The sequence below is a fragment of the Trachemys scripta genome, chromosome 11 (assembly GCF_013100865.1).
Source record: "Trachemys scripta elegans isolate TJP31775 chromosome 11, CAS_Tse_1.0, whole genome shotgun sequence".
Taxonomy (NCBI): Eukaryota; Metazoa; Chordata; order Testudines; family Emydidae; genus Trachemys; species Trachemys scripta.
Window position 1 is genome coordinate 50326898 of NC_048308.1, and position 13583 is coordinate 50340480.

At 42.2% G+C, this 13583-nt stretch overlaps 1 protein-coding gene across 4 annotated transcripts in view; it reads left to right on the plus strand.

Moving 5' to 3' along the window:
- The window catches only part of MYO1B (myosin IB), a 199827-nt gene that overhangs the window by 93259 nt on the left and 92985 nt on the right, over positions 1–13583 (plus strand). For all 4 annotated transcript variants that reach the window (XM_034785198.1, XM_034785200.1, XM_034785199.1 and 1 more), the window contains exon 5: positions 10698–10802. In XM_034785198.1, coding sequence (XP_034641089.1) covers positions 10698–10802 — 105 coding nt within the window. The remainder of the gene's footprint in view (positions 1–10697; positions 10803–13583) is intronic.

Here is a 13583-nt window from a genome sequence, read left to right on the forward strand (position 1 = left end):
AAGGGTCTGCGCTATCCACACTTGCTGCTGGATAAAAGAATTGTCATTGTGGACTCCCCAGACTTTAAGACACCAGCAGCCAAGGAACAGGCACCACCAGAGATGCATGTTGGAGGCAAGGCCCTTCTGGTTCTGACAACCTCAACCGAGCGAACCGCAGTCACGGTTTTACGTCCACCAGGCAGCAGGCGCTAGGCTCACTACTGCTCCTTCTCAGGCCTTGCTTTAGGTCGTCGTCTGCTTCTGGCAACCCTTACGAGAGCGTAGATGGTAAGGTATTGCAGGCTGTTCCTCTACGTCTTCTTCCAGAGTCAAAATTGACTCTGCGCGGTTCTGAGGTGGTGATTGGTTCGCTGGGAGGGTGTCTTCTTACACTGCGAAGCACGTATCCACACTGCAATGCCAGATAGTTTAACAGCCGTCTGGATAGTAAGCAGTACCTGATGATTCTTTGATGTCCTTTAAGTCTCTTTACTTCTTTTTCCTTGACTCTGGCTGTAACAATGGCCTTCACACCTTCTTTTCCTGATGCATATATTCCTCATTCACGCAAACAGATTGAGAATACAAACAGTAGTATTTATATCGAGCAAAAAAGCGTTGCAAATTGAACCTTGCTAAGTTTTACAATCAGTAACCAAGACAATCAAATCATATATTAATTCTTCTGGGACATTATAAAATCCTGCTCCTACATAGCCCCCTTTTGACACTAAGATTATTAATCTCCAGTGTCACTTCTTATTTAGTCCACGTAATAGAAAATACTGGGAGGTGATTTGGACCTGTGGCTCTAGCTTTGCATACGTTTGTTTTATCCAACAGCACGTTTCAAACATTCCAATTAAACACATACAATTTAAAATTAAAAACAATTAGGGTTAGTAACATTAGTATGCCAGTAGTTGTGGGAGACCATTCAGAAAATGTTATACTAATGGTAAGCTGTTATGTCTTTCTTCAGTGGCAATTCTTAACATGTTGCCATTTGCATGTATAATATGAATGGTTCAGTTTCCCACATTGCCTTTTTGTTCATTTTAGGAACTATGTTACCTTTTTACCTTTTTGTAAACACAGTACATACATTTACATTTGTCTATTGGAAGGTTGCTAACACTTTCATTCTTTAAAAACACTTTTCCCCAAGAATTAACACATACACATAGCCCATTATACAGTACTTTGGTCTCATTATTCATTTTATCCCACATACAGGATCCTAGTGAGATGTCTTTACTACAGGGCTTTGGAGCAACAGGCATGGATAAGCATACCTTTATTTGCAGTTTCTTTGTGCTGGCAGTTCTCTCCTTCCTTTATCAGTTAGGTAATTTGCATCAATACAGGCTTGGCTTTTGGATTCAAAGCCATCAGCAGAGCTCAGAGATTCTGTCTTAAAAGGAACACAATTAACTTTTACCAGAGTTTTGATTACTTTTAACTCTTGCTTCCAAAACACACAGAGATCTGAAAAAGAAAACACAATCTATTGTGGCTCCTTTGGAGCCCTAATATGATTTTAATTAAGTAGCATGTTTCGTTTGCATTTATTTTACCCCCCTCTATAATATACACTGCACATGTCTGCACATTCCTTCTATACTTTAACTTTTAAAACATTAAGCCATATTAATTTTTACATAAGGTGTAACTGTTTCTTTTGTTCTTACAGAGTTTTTATGTACCCTTATCAAAGTGACAGTCTGATTACACAGAGCCATTTTAAGGCTCAGTGTTTCTAACATTGCTTCTTTCTGTTTTGTGCACCTCACCCCGGCTGTTGCTTCAGAGGGGCACTGTCTTTATTCTTTTACTACAGCTCTCATCTGCTATTTTGTTACAAAAACAAACAAACAAAGAAAAAGAATCCAGAATCTCTCCCTATTCTTCTGATTTTGACTGCCCTGCTGCAGTCATGACTTGGTCTTTATTTAAAAACATTTTAAATTTTGTAAAGAATCAAGTTACCCCTTAAGGGTTAAATACCAAATCTCAAAGCCAACCAACACTGATTACCTATGTCTGGCAAAAAGGTCTGTCAGTTTTGCAACTTTGAATTAAAGAATCAAATGGATTTTTAGTGGCATTATAAACAAAACAAAACCAATTTATCTTAAACCTACAAAACAGGAGTTTTACAAACCTCACATATTTCCACAGACAGACAGATACATACACATTTTCTTTTCCTTAACATCCCTTTTATACTGCTTTGTTTTTACATAGCTGTACATAGATTACGTTACCTTTATAAATTTGGGGCAATTAAGTTCCAATAGAACCCCCCTATGTTCTTTTAGCAAATTTGACTCAATTGTCCATAGTCAAATGATTTCAATCAGATTGTCTCTTTACCTGGATTTTTTACAAACGTTCCTTTAGAAAAAGGGGCCCATTTTTCCTTCTGAATGGCTGCAAAGAAACCAAGAATTATTTTTCTCTTTAACATGGTCCTTTTTAACATTTTCACAAAGTTTAACTGCTTAATTCTCTCCAGCCTCTGTAGAGTTAACTTTTCACTCTCTTTCCTTAAATCACTTGTTTATCTCCCAAAATGACACCTTTATTAACTCAGATTTCACCATTTTAAGTATTGTTCCAGGGATTCATGCCTTTTCTTACTCCTGACACTATGCCCTTAGGGCTTCCAACCTTTTTTCAGTTTCTTTATCTGTTGCTTGCCTGCTTGTCTGGGCCTGATCCTGCTTTTTCCAATGAACCGTTTTTGTGAGTGATATTGTGGTTATTTCACAATTTTTAAAGAAATGTTTAAGGAAAGGGACCAGGAAGGGTGGGGGCTAGTTGAAGAGTCCACCCTCCTTGCTGGATTGGTAGTGGAATACTAAAGAATCAGTTTCTGAGGCAGACAACGAAGGGGAATAGAACAAGGGGCTTTTTGTCCTTTTTACAATGAGATGGGAGTATGGAGGGGGTTGGGATTGATCCGGGTTTTTTCAGAGAATGGGGTAAAGGGGAGCGCTCAGTCTGGTGGTGGGAGAGGAGGCTTTTGATAAAGCTTTTAACTTATTATTTGAATCTTTGAGAGAGGTGAGTTTTGATTTTGTCCACCCACGGTTTTCCTCTTCCCACCACTGCATGAAACAATTAACCTCTCCTTTGGCCAATTTAGTTTTAGGTTGGCCGAGTTTGTCTTTTAAGACGTCCACTCGGTCCTTGTCCCAAGATTCTAACGGTGGCCACTGAGTTTTGGGATCTCCCTGATTTAGCCTAGACCATTTTTCCAGAAATTTACAGGAATCCAGACCCTTCCTAAAAAATGAGCCGGCGTTCCTTTAGGGAACTGTCCCAACTTAGATGTCTGGTTACCAATACAGGAGGACTTTACACACACCAATCACACACGAAGGAAATTTGGGTTCATCAGAGCGATGCCCAGTGCAACATACAAAAGGAGCCCACAGGCTGCTGCCTCAGTCGCACTTGCTTTCACATCAAGGATTTTACCCAAGGTGCGGTGCGGCTGCGATTGTGCAGATTTCACTCAATCAGACCGCGGGGACAGGAACCCCTTGGTCGGCCGATCCCTGGACGGAGACGGCACCCAGACTCAAACACTCCACAGGAAGATGGATAGACACAGAGACAGGACAGTCCTCAGTCCAGACAAAACACAGAAATAATTACCTGACCAGATTCCTGATGTCCGATCCCGGGATCACTACTAGAAAAGACTGGGAACCAACAGGTTCGATGATGTAGACTTCACTGTGGTTGTGCGCCCTTCTGTTCAGGAGGAGGACCGCTTGGGCCAAATGCCCAGGTGCCGGCTGCCACGGTCATCCCACAAAAAACGGTCAGGAATCACACGGCCCCAGTGAAGACAGTTGCCATCTCGGTGGGACCTCCAAATTGTCAAAGTTAGACTCAGATCTCAGTTTGTCAGACCACTGTTTTATTAGCACAGCGCTTTGCTAATAACACTCAGATAATGTGAGCCCCCTGCAAGATTCATACAGTCTTATTTATACAGATAAAAGGGTGCGAACTAAACAAAGGGACAGAGAGAGTAAAATTGTAAAATTTGCCTGGGGCACAATATGCATATCCTGCTTCCTTATTAACTCTTATCGATCTAAGGCTAATGCTTCACCAATCGCCCTTAAGTGGAGCAATTGATTAACAGTTAATGTCTGCTTTCTTGATACCTGGATTGCAGCATTTCTCATTTCTACTTAAAGGTACATACGGCATTCTTTAATTCATTCTATTTCTTTAATATAATTAATTTCACTTTCACAACTCCAAACCCGTGAAAACTGGACCTCCCCTGCCATTTTGGGATGGGTTGAATCCCTGGAAAGCATTCACTAAGTCCTTTAAATATAGGACTTTTAATTTCTTACGCTATTTATATAAAAACACAGTGGTGATGGCTTTGGAAATGAAATCTCTCATGCTGTGCTCAGCTACACTTAGTACACTGGCAAGTGTACAAGATAACTGCATGTCTCACAAGCAAAGCTGGAATAATTTTTGAGAAAATTCTCAATTCATTGAAAAGCATGGAATCGTGTGGGGGGTAAATGTCACTTTCATAATTGTTCACCTTGAAAGCTCATTTTTAAAAAAATCAGTTGCATTATAGTCTCAAATAGCTGTTATTAAATTGCTGCTGTGGAAAAGAAACAGCAGGTACAGAACACTTAAATTTGTTTCTACATCATCTGTGTGATTGTTTCTGAAGCCAGGAATACTTACAGTTTATTATGCATCCGGTAAACAAAAATAAAATTGGTGTAACAAAGACTGCATAGAGAGCTTCATTCGGGGGACATAGGGTTGGAAGGGTTTTGCACCTTAGTGTTCTTAATGTGCATTCTCAAAAGTTGTGTACTTTTTTTTTTATTGCCCCTTTTGTGAATCCCGAATGAGAGGCTTGGACATGCTGTAATTCTTTCCTGTGTCAGTTCTGTGATAATGAAGAAGGGTGGTCTACTGAGTAAATAAGCATATTAAAAATAATCTTAAATTCCCTTAACACAAGTTCACTGCATAGTAGTTCAAACTTCATTAATAGTTGAAAGGAATTCTTTAGTGTTATATTTTAGCCTCATATAGTTCCTCCAGGGTTATGAGCAATTTAGCAACTAACATGGAATAAATTCACAATTATTTGTAGATTGCATAACAGCAGACATTAGGGGTGACTGAATTACTTGCCTATTCTATACATACATGATGATTGTTACGTGTTCAGTAGCCAAGGTCATTATGGGCATGTTAGAAATACTGAGATGATCTTTTCTCTTTAAAAACTAAATGGAAAACTACGAGAAGCTGTAGTAGAAGTAAAGGTTAGGATTCTGACTAAAGTGAATAGATGCCGAAACTGCATTGCTGCAAATTCTCATAATATTTGTTGTTTTTCTTAAAGCACCTGAAGTCTGAGAACTTTAGCTTTTTATTTTATTATTATTATTATTATTATTATTATTAAAGTTTCTAGCCCTTTCGATTGTGGGGAAAAGCTTGAAATCATGAACCCTAAATGTGTGAAAATAAAGGCAAATAAAAATAATCCCAGTCTTTTACATGTCATGATTTTTTGGTGGTCAGAATCTTGACTTCTAAATGTTTGGGGCTGGCAGTATTGAAAGTCTCTGTAATGTGATCAGTTTCTTGGTTTTAGCCTGGAATTTACTTTGACTGTATTAATTCATTTTCTTTTTTGTACCAATTACTGTTTGTGGAGATGTGCAAGAATATTTCACATGCTGCCAGAAGTGAATATGATGTTATCATGGTTAAAACAGAAGGCTATCCAAGATTCCGAACAAAATAGTGTTTAGATATCGATTTAATGTGCAGTGCTTTATTGGCTCAATGTTGCAGATTAAACCAGATTTTCAAATAAAAGATACTAGATGATAATTTTCAAAATTTGCATTGTTTTCTCATTCTGATAGCCTTTTCCCTCTGCTCTGGATTTATCCTGATGTCATCAGAAAGTGCACACTTAGCCTAAATTACATTACATTCACTTATTTGCTGCTTTAGTTCTTTTTTCACTCAACGCTTGAGTAGCCCTTCTCAAAGAATTTGGACTGTTTAGGGAATTTGTCAGATCAGATAGCTGAGAAACACTTAAGCATGCAGAGTAGTCTCTTATTTCACTGCTGCACATCAGCCTGATTGTCTCAGCACCGTTAGGCGCCTTTGATCCATAGTAAAAATCTTCCATTTCCTCACAACTACTGTCCAGTTTAAAACTAGCTGTGGTCCTTTAGGGAATGCCGCCAACAAAAAATCACACTTGTCTCAGAAATTTCTTACCTGCTGTTTCAAGTGGATCCTTTTGGACTACAATAACTCGAAGAGATTAGAGAGAATATTTCTCTGTTTATTTTGTGCTTTCAGCAGTACTTTGTGTGTAACCAGTTTCATAGCTTTCCCCTGTTGTTTTTGTGAAGGTCTAACCCAACAGGGCAGGGAGAAAAACTGATTGGCTGAGGAGATTTGGGAGGCAAGCGTAAAACCTGAAACAACTCTTAACTTGTTTTGTTTTAAAACTGGCCAGATAAAAAAAGGGACACAATCATTTGTAATACCCTGCTATTGGCTTCATACCATACAGAATGGGTGCTTTGTAAACAGAGAGATACTGTAAACTTTATTCGCCACAGAAAGGCCTGCAATTTTTCCTTTTCTTGTCTCCATTTCCCTTCTACTGCTCCACTGAAAATTGCTCCTTCAGCACTTAGGGATCTTTGTTGTGGAGGATGGGCATGAGGCTCCAACTCATCCTACCTCATCCAATCACTAGTCCGGCTGCCAAAAACTCTTCTTCACCCAGAAAGATTGCAAGCATTCCACCCACCCAACTCACTGGGGAGGGAAACTTCCATGTAGAAACAGAACATCATTCCACTTAACACCTGAGCTAGGGTGGCCTAGGATTGTCCTGGAGTCTCCAGGAATTAAAAAATAATCTTTAATTAAAGATTGTCATGTGATGAAACCTCCAGGAACACGTCCAACCAAAATTGGCAACCCTAACCTGAGCATGCGTTCAGACTGCAAATCTAGATTTAAATCAGCATTTATCCCTTAGCTCAACAGCCACTGCTGCTAACACATTTTCTATGACAGATTCGTATTACTGCATTTAAGTCAACTCTTTAAATCAGCCTCTCTTTATCTTTTGGGGAAATAATTGTAGTTTAATTAACCGATTGCTTTCACCTCCAATATGGTTACCCTTTCCGATGTATAAAAGGTATTAATATGAAGTTGACATGTAGCATTGAAAAAAATTGTTCAACTTTTGCAAAAAAAAAAAAAAAAAAAAAAAATCACTTGATGCTCATATCTTCTTTTAGTTTTGGTTAAGATTTGGAGAATGATTATGCTGATATTATTAGATCTATCAGAAGCCTTTCATACCATTGACCATGAGGTGGTGTCAACTGTTTTGTACACTTGAGTGTGTGTAGGCAGGATTGTGTTGAAGATGTTTTGTCCTTTCTGAGATCTCTGGGAGAAGAATATTTGGGCAGACAGGAGTATTTGCTCTGGCGGCCTTCTCATGAGTTTCCCCAAGGTGTGGAAATATTCTTGGTTTTGTGGATTGCGTTTTCTTGTACAAAGAGGATGTCTTGCTACTGCTATTTTGTCCTAATATTTCTAATCTGTCAAAGGTACCTGGAGACTTGCATAGGTTTTTCCTCATATGTTGAAATTGAAATAAAATAAAAGTTTGGATGTATATCCAAAATTATCGAGACTTCTTTGGCTAGAAAGCTGCTTGGGAGTCTCATTATGTTTCTGGTACTTATTGGGCTGAGGCAGACTGGAATACGAGACCAAGAGAAAAGCTTTTCATGTATTTTGGTACTTTTTTTTAATTCTAATCTGCAAGTAGGACATGCAGAAACATATACATTTTTAAAAATATACTTGAATTTTGTTGACCATCAAAGATTCAATTCAGTTCTTACTTTTGCTTTAATTTGTTTGCCTATCCATACATCAGATGTAATAGGGAAGATACTCAGGAAAATCAACGAGGAGTCCTTGTGGCAGGGCCAGCTCCAGGCACCAGCCAACCAAGCAGGTGCTTGGGGCGGCACCTGGAGGGGGGCGGTGCTCCGGCCAGTCGGGAAGAGCGGGGCACCGGTCGGGCTCGCCGCCCTCCCCCCGGCGCTCCGGCTGGTCGAGGAGAGCGGGGCCCCGGCCGGGCTCACCGCCCTCCCCCCCGGCGCTCCGGCCACCGGGGAGAGCGGAGCTGCAGCGGGCTCGCCGCCCTCCCCCCGGTGCTCTGGCCGGTTGGGGAGAGCGGGGCCCCGGCCGGGCTTGCTGCCCGCCCCCCAGCGCTCCGGCCATCATTGAACCTAACCACATCAGCCACACCATCAGGGGCTCGTTCACCTGCACATCTACCAATGTGATATATGCCATCATGTGCCAGCAATGCCCCTCTGCCATGTACATTGACCAAGCCGGACAGTCTCTACAAGAAAGAATAAATGGACACAAATCAGGCATCAAGAATTGTAACATTCAAAAACCAGTAGGAGAGCACTTCAGTCTCCCTGGACACTCAATAACAGACTTAAAAGTGGCCATTCTTCAACAAAAAAAACTTCAAAAGCAAACTTCAACGGGAAATTGCAGAACTTGAATTAATTTGCAAACTTGACACCATCAAATTAGGCCTGAATAAAGACTGGGAGTGGCTGGGTCACTACAAAAAGCAATTTTCCCTCTGTTGATACTCACACCTTCTTGTCAACTGTTGGGAATGGGCTACATCCACCGTGATTGAATTGGCCTCGTTAGCACTGGCTTCCCCCGCCCCCCTGGGTAAGGCAACTCCCATCTTTTCATGTGCTGTATATTTATACCTGCCTACTGTATTTTTCACTCCATGCATCTGATGAAATGGGTTATAGCCTACGAAAGCTTATGCCCAAATAAATTTGTTAGTCGCTAAGGTGCCACAAGGACTCCTGGTTGTTTATGCTGAGACAGGCTAACAGGGCTACCCCTCTGAAACCTGTCTCTCAGGAAAATGGAGCTTTTTGTGGAGTGTTTATAAGGAGGAAATGGCCCTGCTCTTTCTTAGCGTATTTAAAATACTCCAAATAGACCCCAAATCCTGAAGAATTTTGTGAATGATCGTATTTTACACTTCTATATCTTGAAATATTACGTGTTTGCGAAGCTTTGTTAAGGCAATCTGCGGCAGAGACCGACTGTGTAACTGTCTGTGTGCTAGAGTCTTGCTCCTGTGCCACAGAGGCTGGGGTGATGGCAATTGCTCTCCTCTCCCTCTGGAGTAGCAGCCTGTGTGCCCCCTCCCCCACTTTCCCCATCATCCCCCCCTCCCAGTACTTTCCAATGTGGTATTGGCAGGGTTGGCCAGAGTTGTAGATGACACCTTCTTGAAAGAGCTATTGTTTCCGGCTGTTGGTAGACTGGGGTAGGCATCACTGCATTGCTTTGACTTGGGTTCCATATTCAAGCTTTTCTTTGCAATGGTGAGGACTGAGAATCTTTGTAAAAATGAAAACTGAGATTCTGCTGAACTCATGTGATTCCAGGAGATGAGGACCTGGGCACAGGCCTGCCATACCTATCTGTGTCTGTTTTCTGAATTAAACTTAGGGACAGAAACAGCCAGTTAGTACTAAGCAAATTTTGCTTAAACGGAAGAGAATCAAAATTCAAGGAATAACCGTTTGTTTGTTTGTTCTTTGCTGAAATCAGACCCTTAAATATGTACCAGATCTTTGAAAGGATAAAGTAAATACGTTTTTATTATCATTGTATTGATTTGAGTGGGATTCCAGCTGTTAGTAATTATGTTGTATTTAAATTGTATTAATGCATATCCTGTGAGTTACCCCAAATTGGGCAGTCTTGCATCATATTAAACACTGCAGATCTTGTTTTAAACCTTACTTGCTCATCTCCTGTCACAACTGGTCTCTGTGCTAAACAATATTATCATAAGATCCAGACTATTTGTTTTATGTAATCTTTACTAATATTATCTGGATGGGTCATTGACACTGATTTGATGTTTACATAACTGGGATTTTACAATTTCAGAACTTGTTCAAACTTGCTTATGTTAAAATTAACACAGTGAAATTATGTTCATTGACTAAATTAATGGTTTGTATTCTGTAATCTGTTTTAAAATAGATTTCATTAATTACTTTTTAGCTACAGTTATGTGACGTGTGTGTGATTTTTATATATAATATGCAAAAGCCAAATAGATCTACTAAATCTAATTACAGATAGATTGATTTAGTAGTTTTATTTGCCTTTTGCATTTTGCAATGTTAAGGCCCATTGTTCGTAGCCTGACATGTTACAGATGAATTTTCATACTGTTAGCTTATTGAGTCACTTTTACTCAAGCTGAATGGAAAAGGACCTATATATGCTTGATTCACTAGTGTTCCTAATCATTTTGCTTGGGTCCTAAATATTCCAGGCCATTGAAATCAATAGGTCTCTGTGTGCACACAGGGGTCTGAGTGCATGGGCCTCATCACAGCATCAGGGCTGTATCAAGAAGATACAGATATGTGGAGGAAGATTGGGGTCTTTAACTCCTGCTGGAATGGTAAAAATGTAAAGGAATACAAGCCTCCATAATAAATAAACTATTTATGCCAGTTTTTGGGACTATTTCTCACTTTTTAATCCACTCTCCACAGAGGCCAGCAAGCTTGTCATGTCTTATGTAGCAGCTGTTTGTGGAAAAGGAGCAGAAGTTAATCAAGTAAAAGAACAACTTTTACAGTCAAATCCAGTGCTTGAAGGTAAGAATCTAATAATGTGTGTAAAAAATACATTGCTTCCTGTACTGCATCACCCTACCAGGTCAGCTGGTTTTGCAAATGGAATCTTTCACTAGTGCAAAGATTTGAACCATTAATATTTATAGTATCCAAAACCATAGTTGGTGCTTTATAGGATTCCAGAAATAAGGCCTTACAATTATTCAGCTGTGGAAGGTTCTTTTTAAACAGAACTGTTTTTGTTTAAATTGACTCCTTATTGGCAAGACTGAAAGAGTGGGTTTTTAGGAGGGAAGAAAATGAGGAGGATGTCACCGTTTCTGGGCTAACTGCCTTTTTGATCCCTCCTGATCTCTTTGAGTGAATTAGGGTTATCATATTTCCACAATCAAAAACGAGGACACTGGGGGGTCGGGGGAGGAGCCCCGTTCTAGCCCTGCCCCGCCCCCATCCATTCCCTCCCACTTCCAACCCCCTGACTGCCCCCCTCAGAACTCCCAACCCCCGTTGCTCCTTGTCCCCTGACTGCCCTCTCCTGGGACCCCTGACACTAACTGCCCCCTAGGATCCCCCCCCATCTAAGCCTCCCTGCTTCTTGTCCCCTGACTGCCCCCTCCTGAGAACCCCCCACCCTAACTGCCCCCCCAGGACCCTACCTGTCCCCTGACTGCCCCAACCCTTATCCACACCCCCAACCCATATTAACACCCCTCCCCCAGACAGACCCCCGGGACTCCCATGCCCTATCCAGCCACTCCCCGCCCCCTGACAGGACCCCCAGAACACCCGACCCATCCAACCCCCTCTGCTCCCTGCCTTCCTCGACCCCTCTCCACATCCCAGCCCCCCCCCCCGCGACCCCCGTCCCCCCCCGAACTCCCCACCCATCCAACTCCCCCTCCCTGTCCCCTGACTAGGGCCAGCTTTAGCAAGAGCCCAGGAATCAGGCTGCGCTCCGGCCGGAGCTCTGGCCGAGGTTGTGGCGCTTGGGGCCGGGCCGGAGGTGCTGGGCCGGGGCCGATGCCCTGGGGCCCGAGCCGGGCTGGAGCCGCTGGGGTCGGGGTAGGCACGCTCAGCCAGAACCAGGGCTGGTGCCCTGGGGCCCGAGCCGAGCCAGGCCGGAGCCACTGGGGCCAGGGGTGGTCGGCCAGCGCCGCTCGGCTGAGGCCAGGCCGGCGTGCTCGGCCGGAACCGGGGCTGGTGCCCCCGAGCCAAGCCGGGGCCGGAGCCGCTTGGCCGGGGCTGGATGGAGCCGCTCTGCTGGAGCCGGACTGGGCCACTCTGCGCCTCCCCGGAGCCCCGCCTGCCCCTGCTTGTTTTCAGACTTCCGTGAACATCTGATTCGCGGCAAGCAGGGGAGTAGCAGGGGGGCGGAGCATTCAGAGGAGGGGGAAGTGAGCTGAGGGAGGGGTGGACAGCTGCGGGGCCGGGTGGCTTGCTAAGGCTGCAGGGGATGGGGGGAGCCGGGAAAGGGCTTTGGCTGCCGAGCGGTGCTTGGCAGCCGCTTTTCGGTCGATAAATAGCCGACTGGGGGGAAATCCTGGACATTTTTAGATTTTTAGAAATCCCCCCCGGATGGCTATTTAAAGAACGAAAAGCTGGACATGTCCGGGGAAATCCGGACGTATGGTAGCCCTAGAGTGAATGCTGTCTCAGGCATCTAACTGTCACCTGTCTCAGCATGCTAGTTTCCCGCTCTCAGACCGGGTCTTGGGCTGCAGTCTGCTGTGATCAGCCATGATTATCTCAGTAGATCTGAGTACGTTGGGTTCAGTATCTGCAGTTTGTTTCCGTTAGGGAGCTCTGGGAGTTGTAATGAGTGACCAAACAGCCTTCATAAAGCCAAGTATTTATTTAAAAGAAAAAGATTTTAGACAGGGTGGATTTGATTTAAATCACTAGTCAGGAAGACTCGATTTAATCATGGATTTCTATATAAAAGTGCATTCTTGTTGGTTGTTATAACCTTAATACATATTCTTCACAACTCAGAGACAGATGTAGGTTTCATTTTTAGAAGGTACACACCATACATTTTTTAAGTGATTTATTTTGAAACCTTTTCAGTTTAGTTTTACAGCTATATCAGAAGATGAATGATTGTTTGGTTATTTCATTTACCAAAGGTAATTGAAACATAGTTCACCTCCCAATGGCTTCATAAATATCTCCAATTCAACAGGTTAATCATTAATGTTTGGAGGATTTTCTTGCCATGCTGTATTAGGAGGAGAACATCACCAGACAGACATTTAAATTGTTTTATTTAACTAAAACAGCAACGTTATGTATTCTGGATATTTTTCTTTAACAGATAAACATAATATTTTAACAAAACAAGCAACACGTCTCATGATGTTGTTTCATTTAGGCAACCAGGCCTTTCATTTCTTTGTTGCACTGTTTGCATTTTGCACGCATGCTTGTCTTGTCCACATGTAGAGAACTTCATTAAAATATTCCCAAACTGGGTCTCTTTTACGGCCTGCTGCCATTATAAGTTTTCCCTTCTAGTGAGAGAACGGTCTGGTAGATCTCAAATCAATGAAGGCTACACTCAGAAAGACCTCAAGACTTCTGGAATATGCTGCTCAAATGGTTTCACTTTTGTTTCTACTGCCTGTCCCAGACTACTTCTCCTTGTCCAGATCTATTCTGCCCCCAACAATCTTCTATTCATTGAACTTTTTGAAACTTTGCACTGCTAATGTAAATTAACATGAGAAACAATGAATTTAGGAGAAAACTGTCTCAAACACTTTATAATGGAACATTTGTCTTTAGTTCTGTGCATGGTTATAA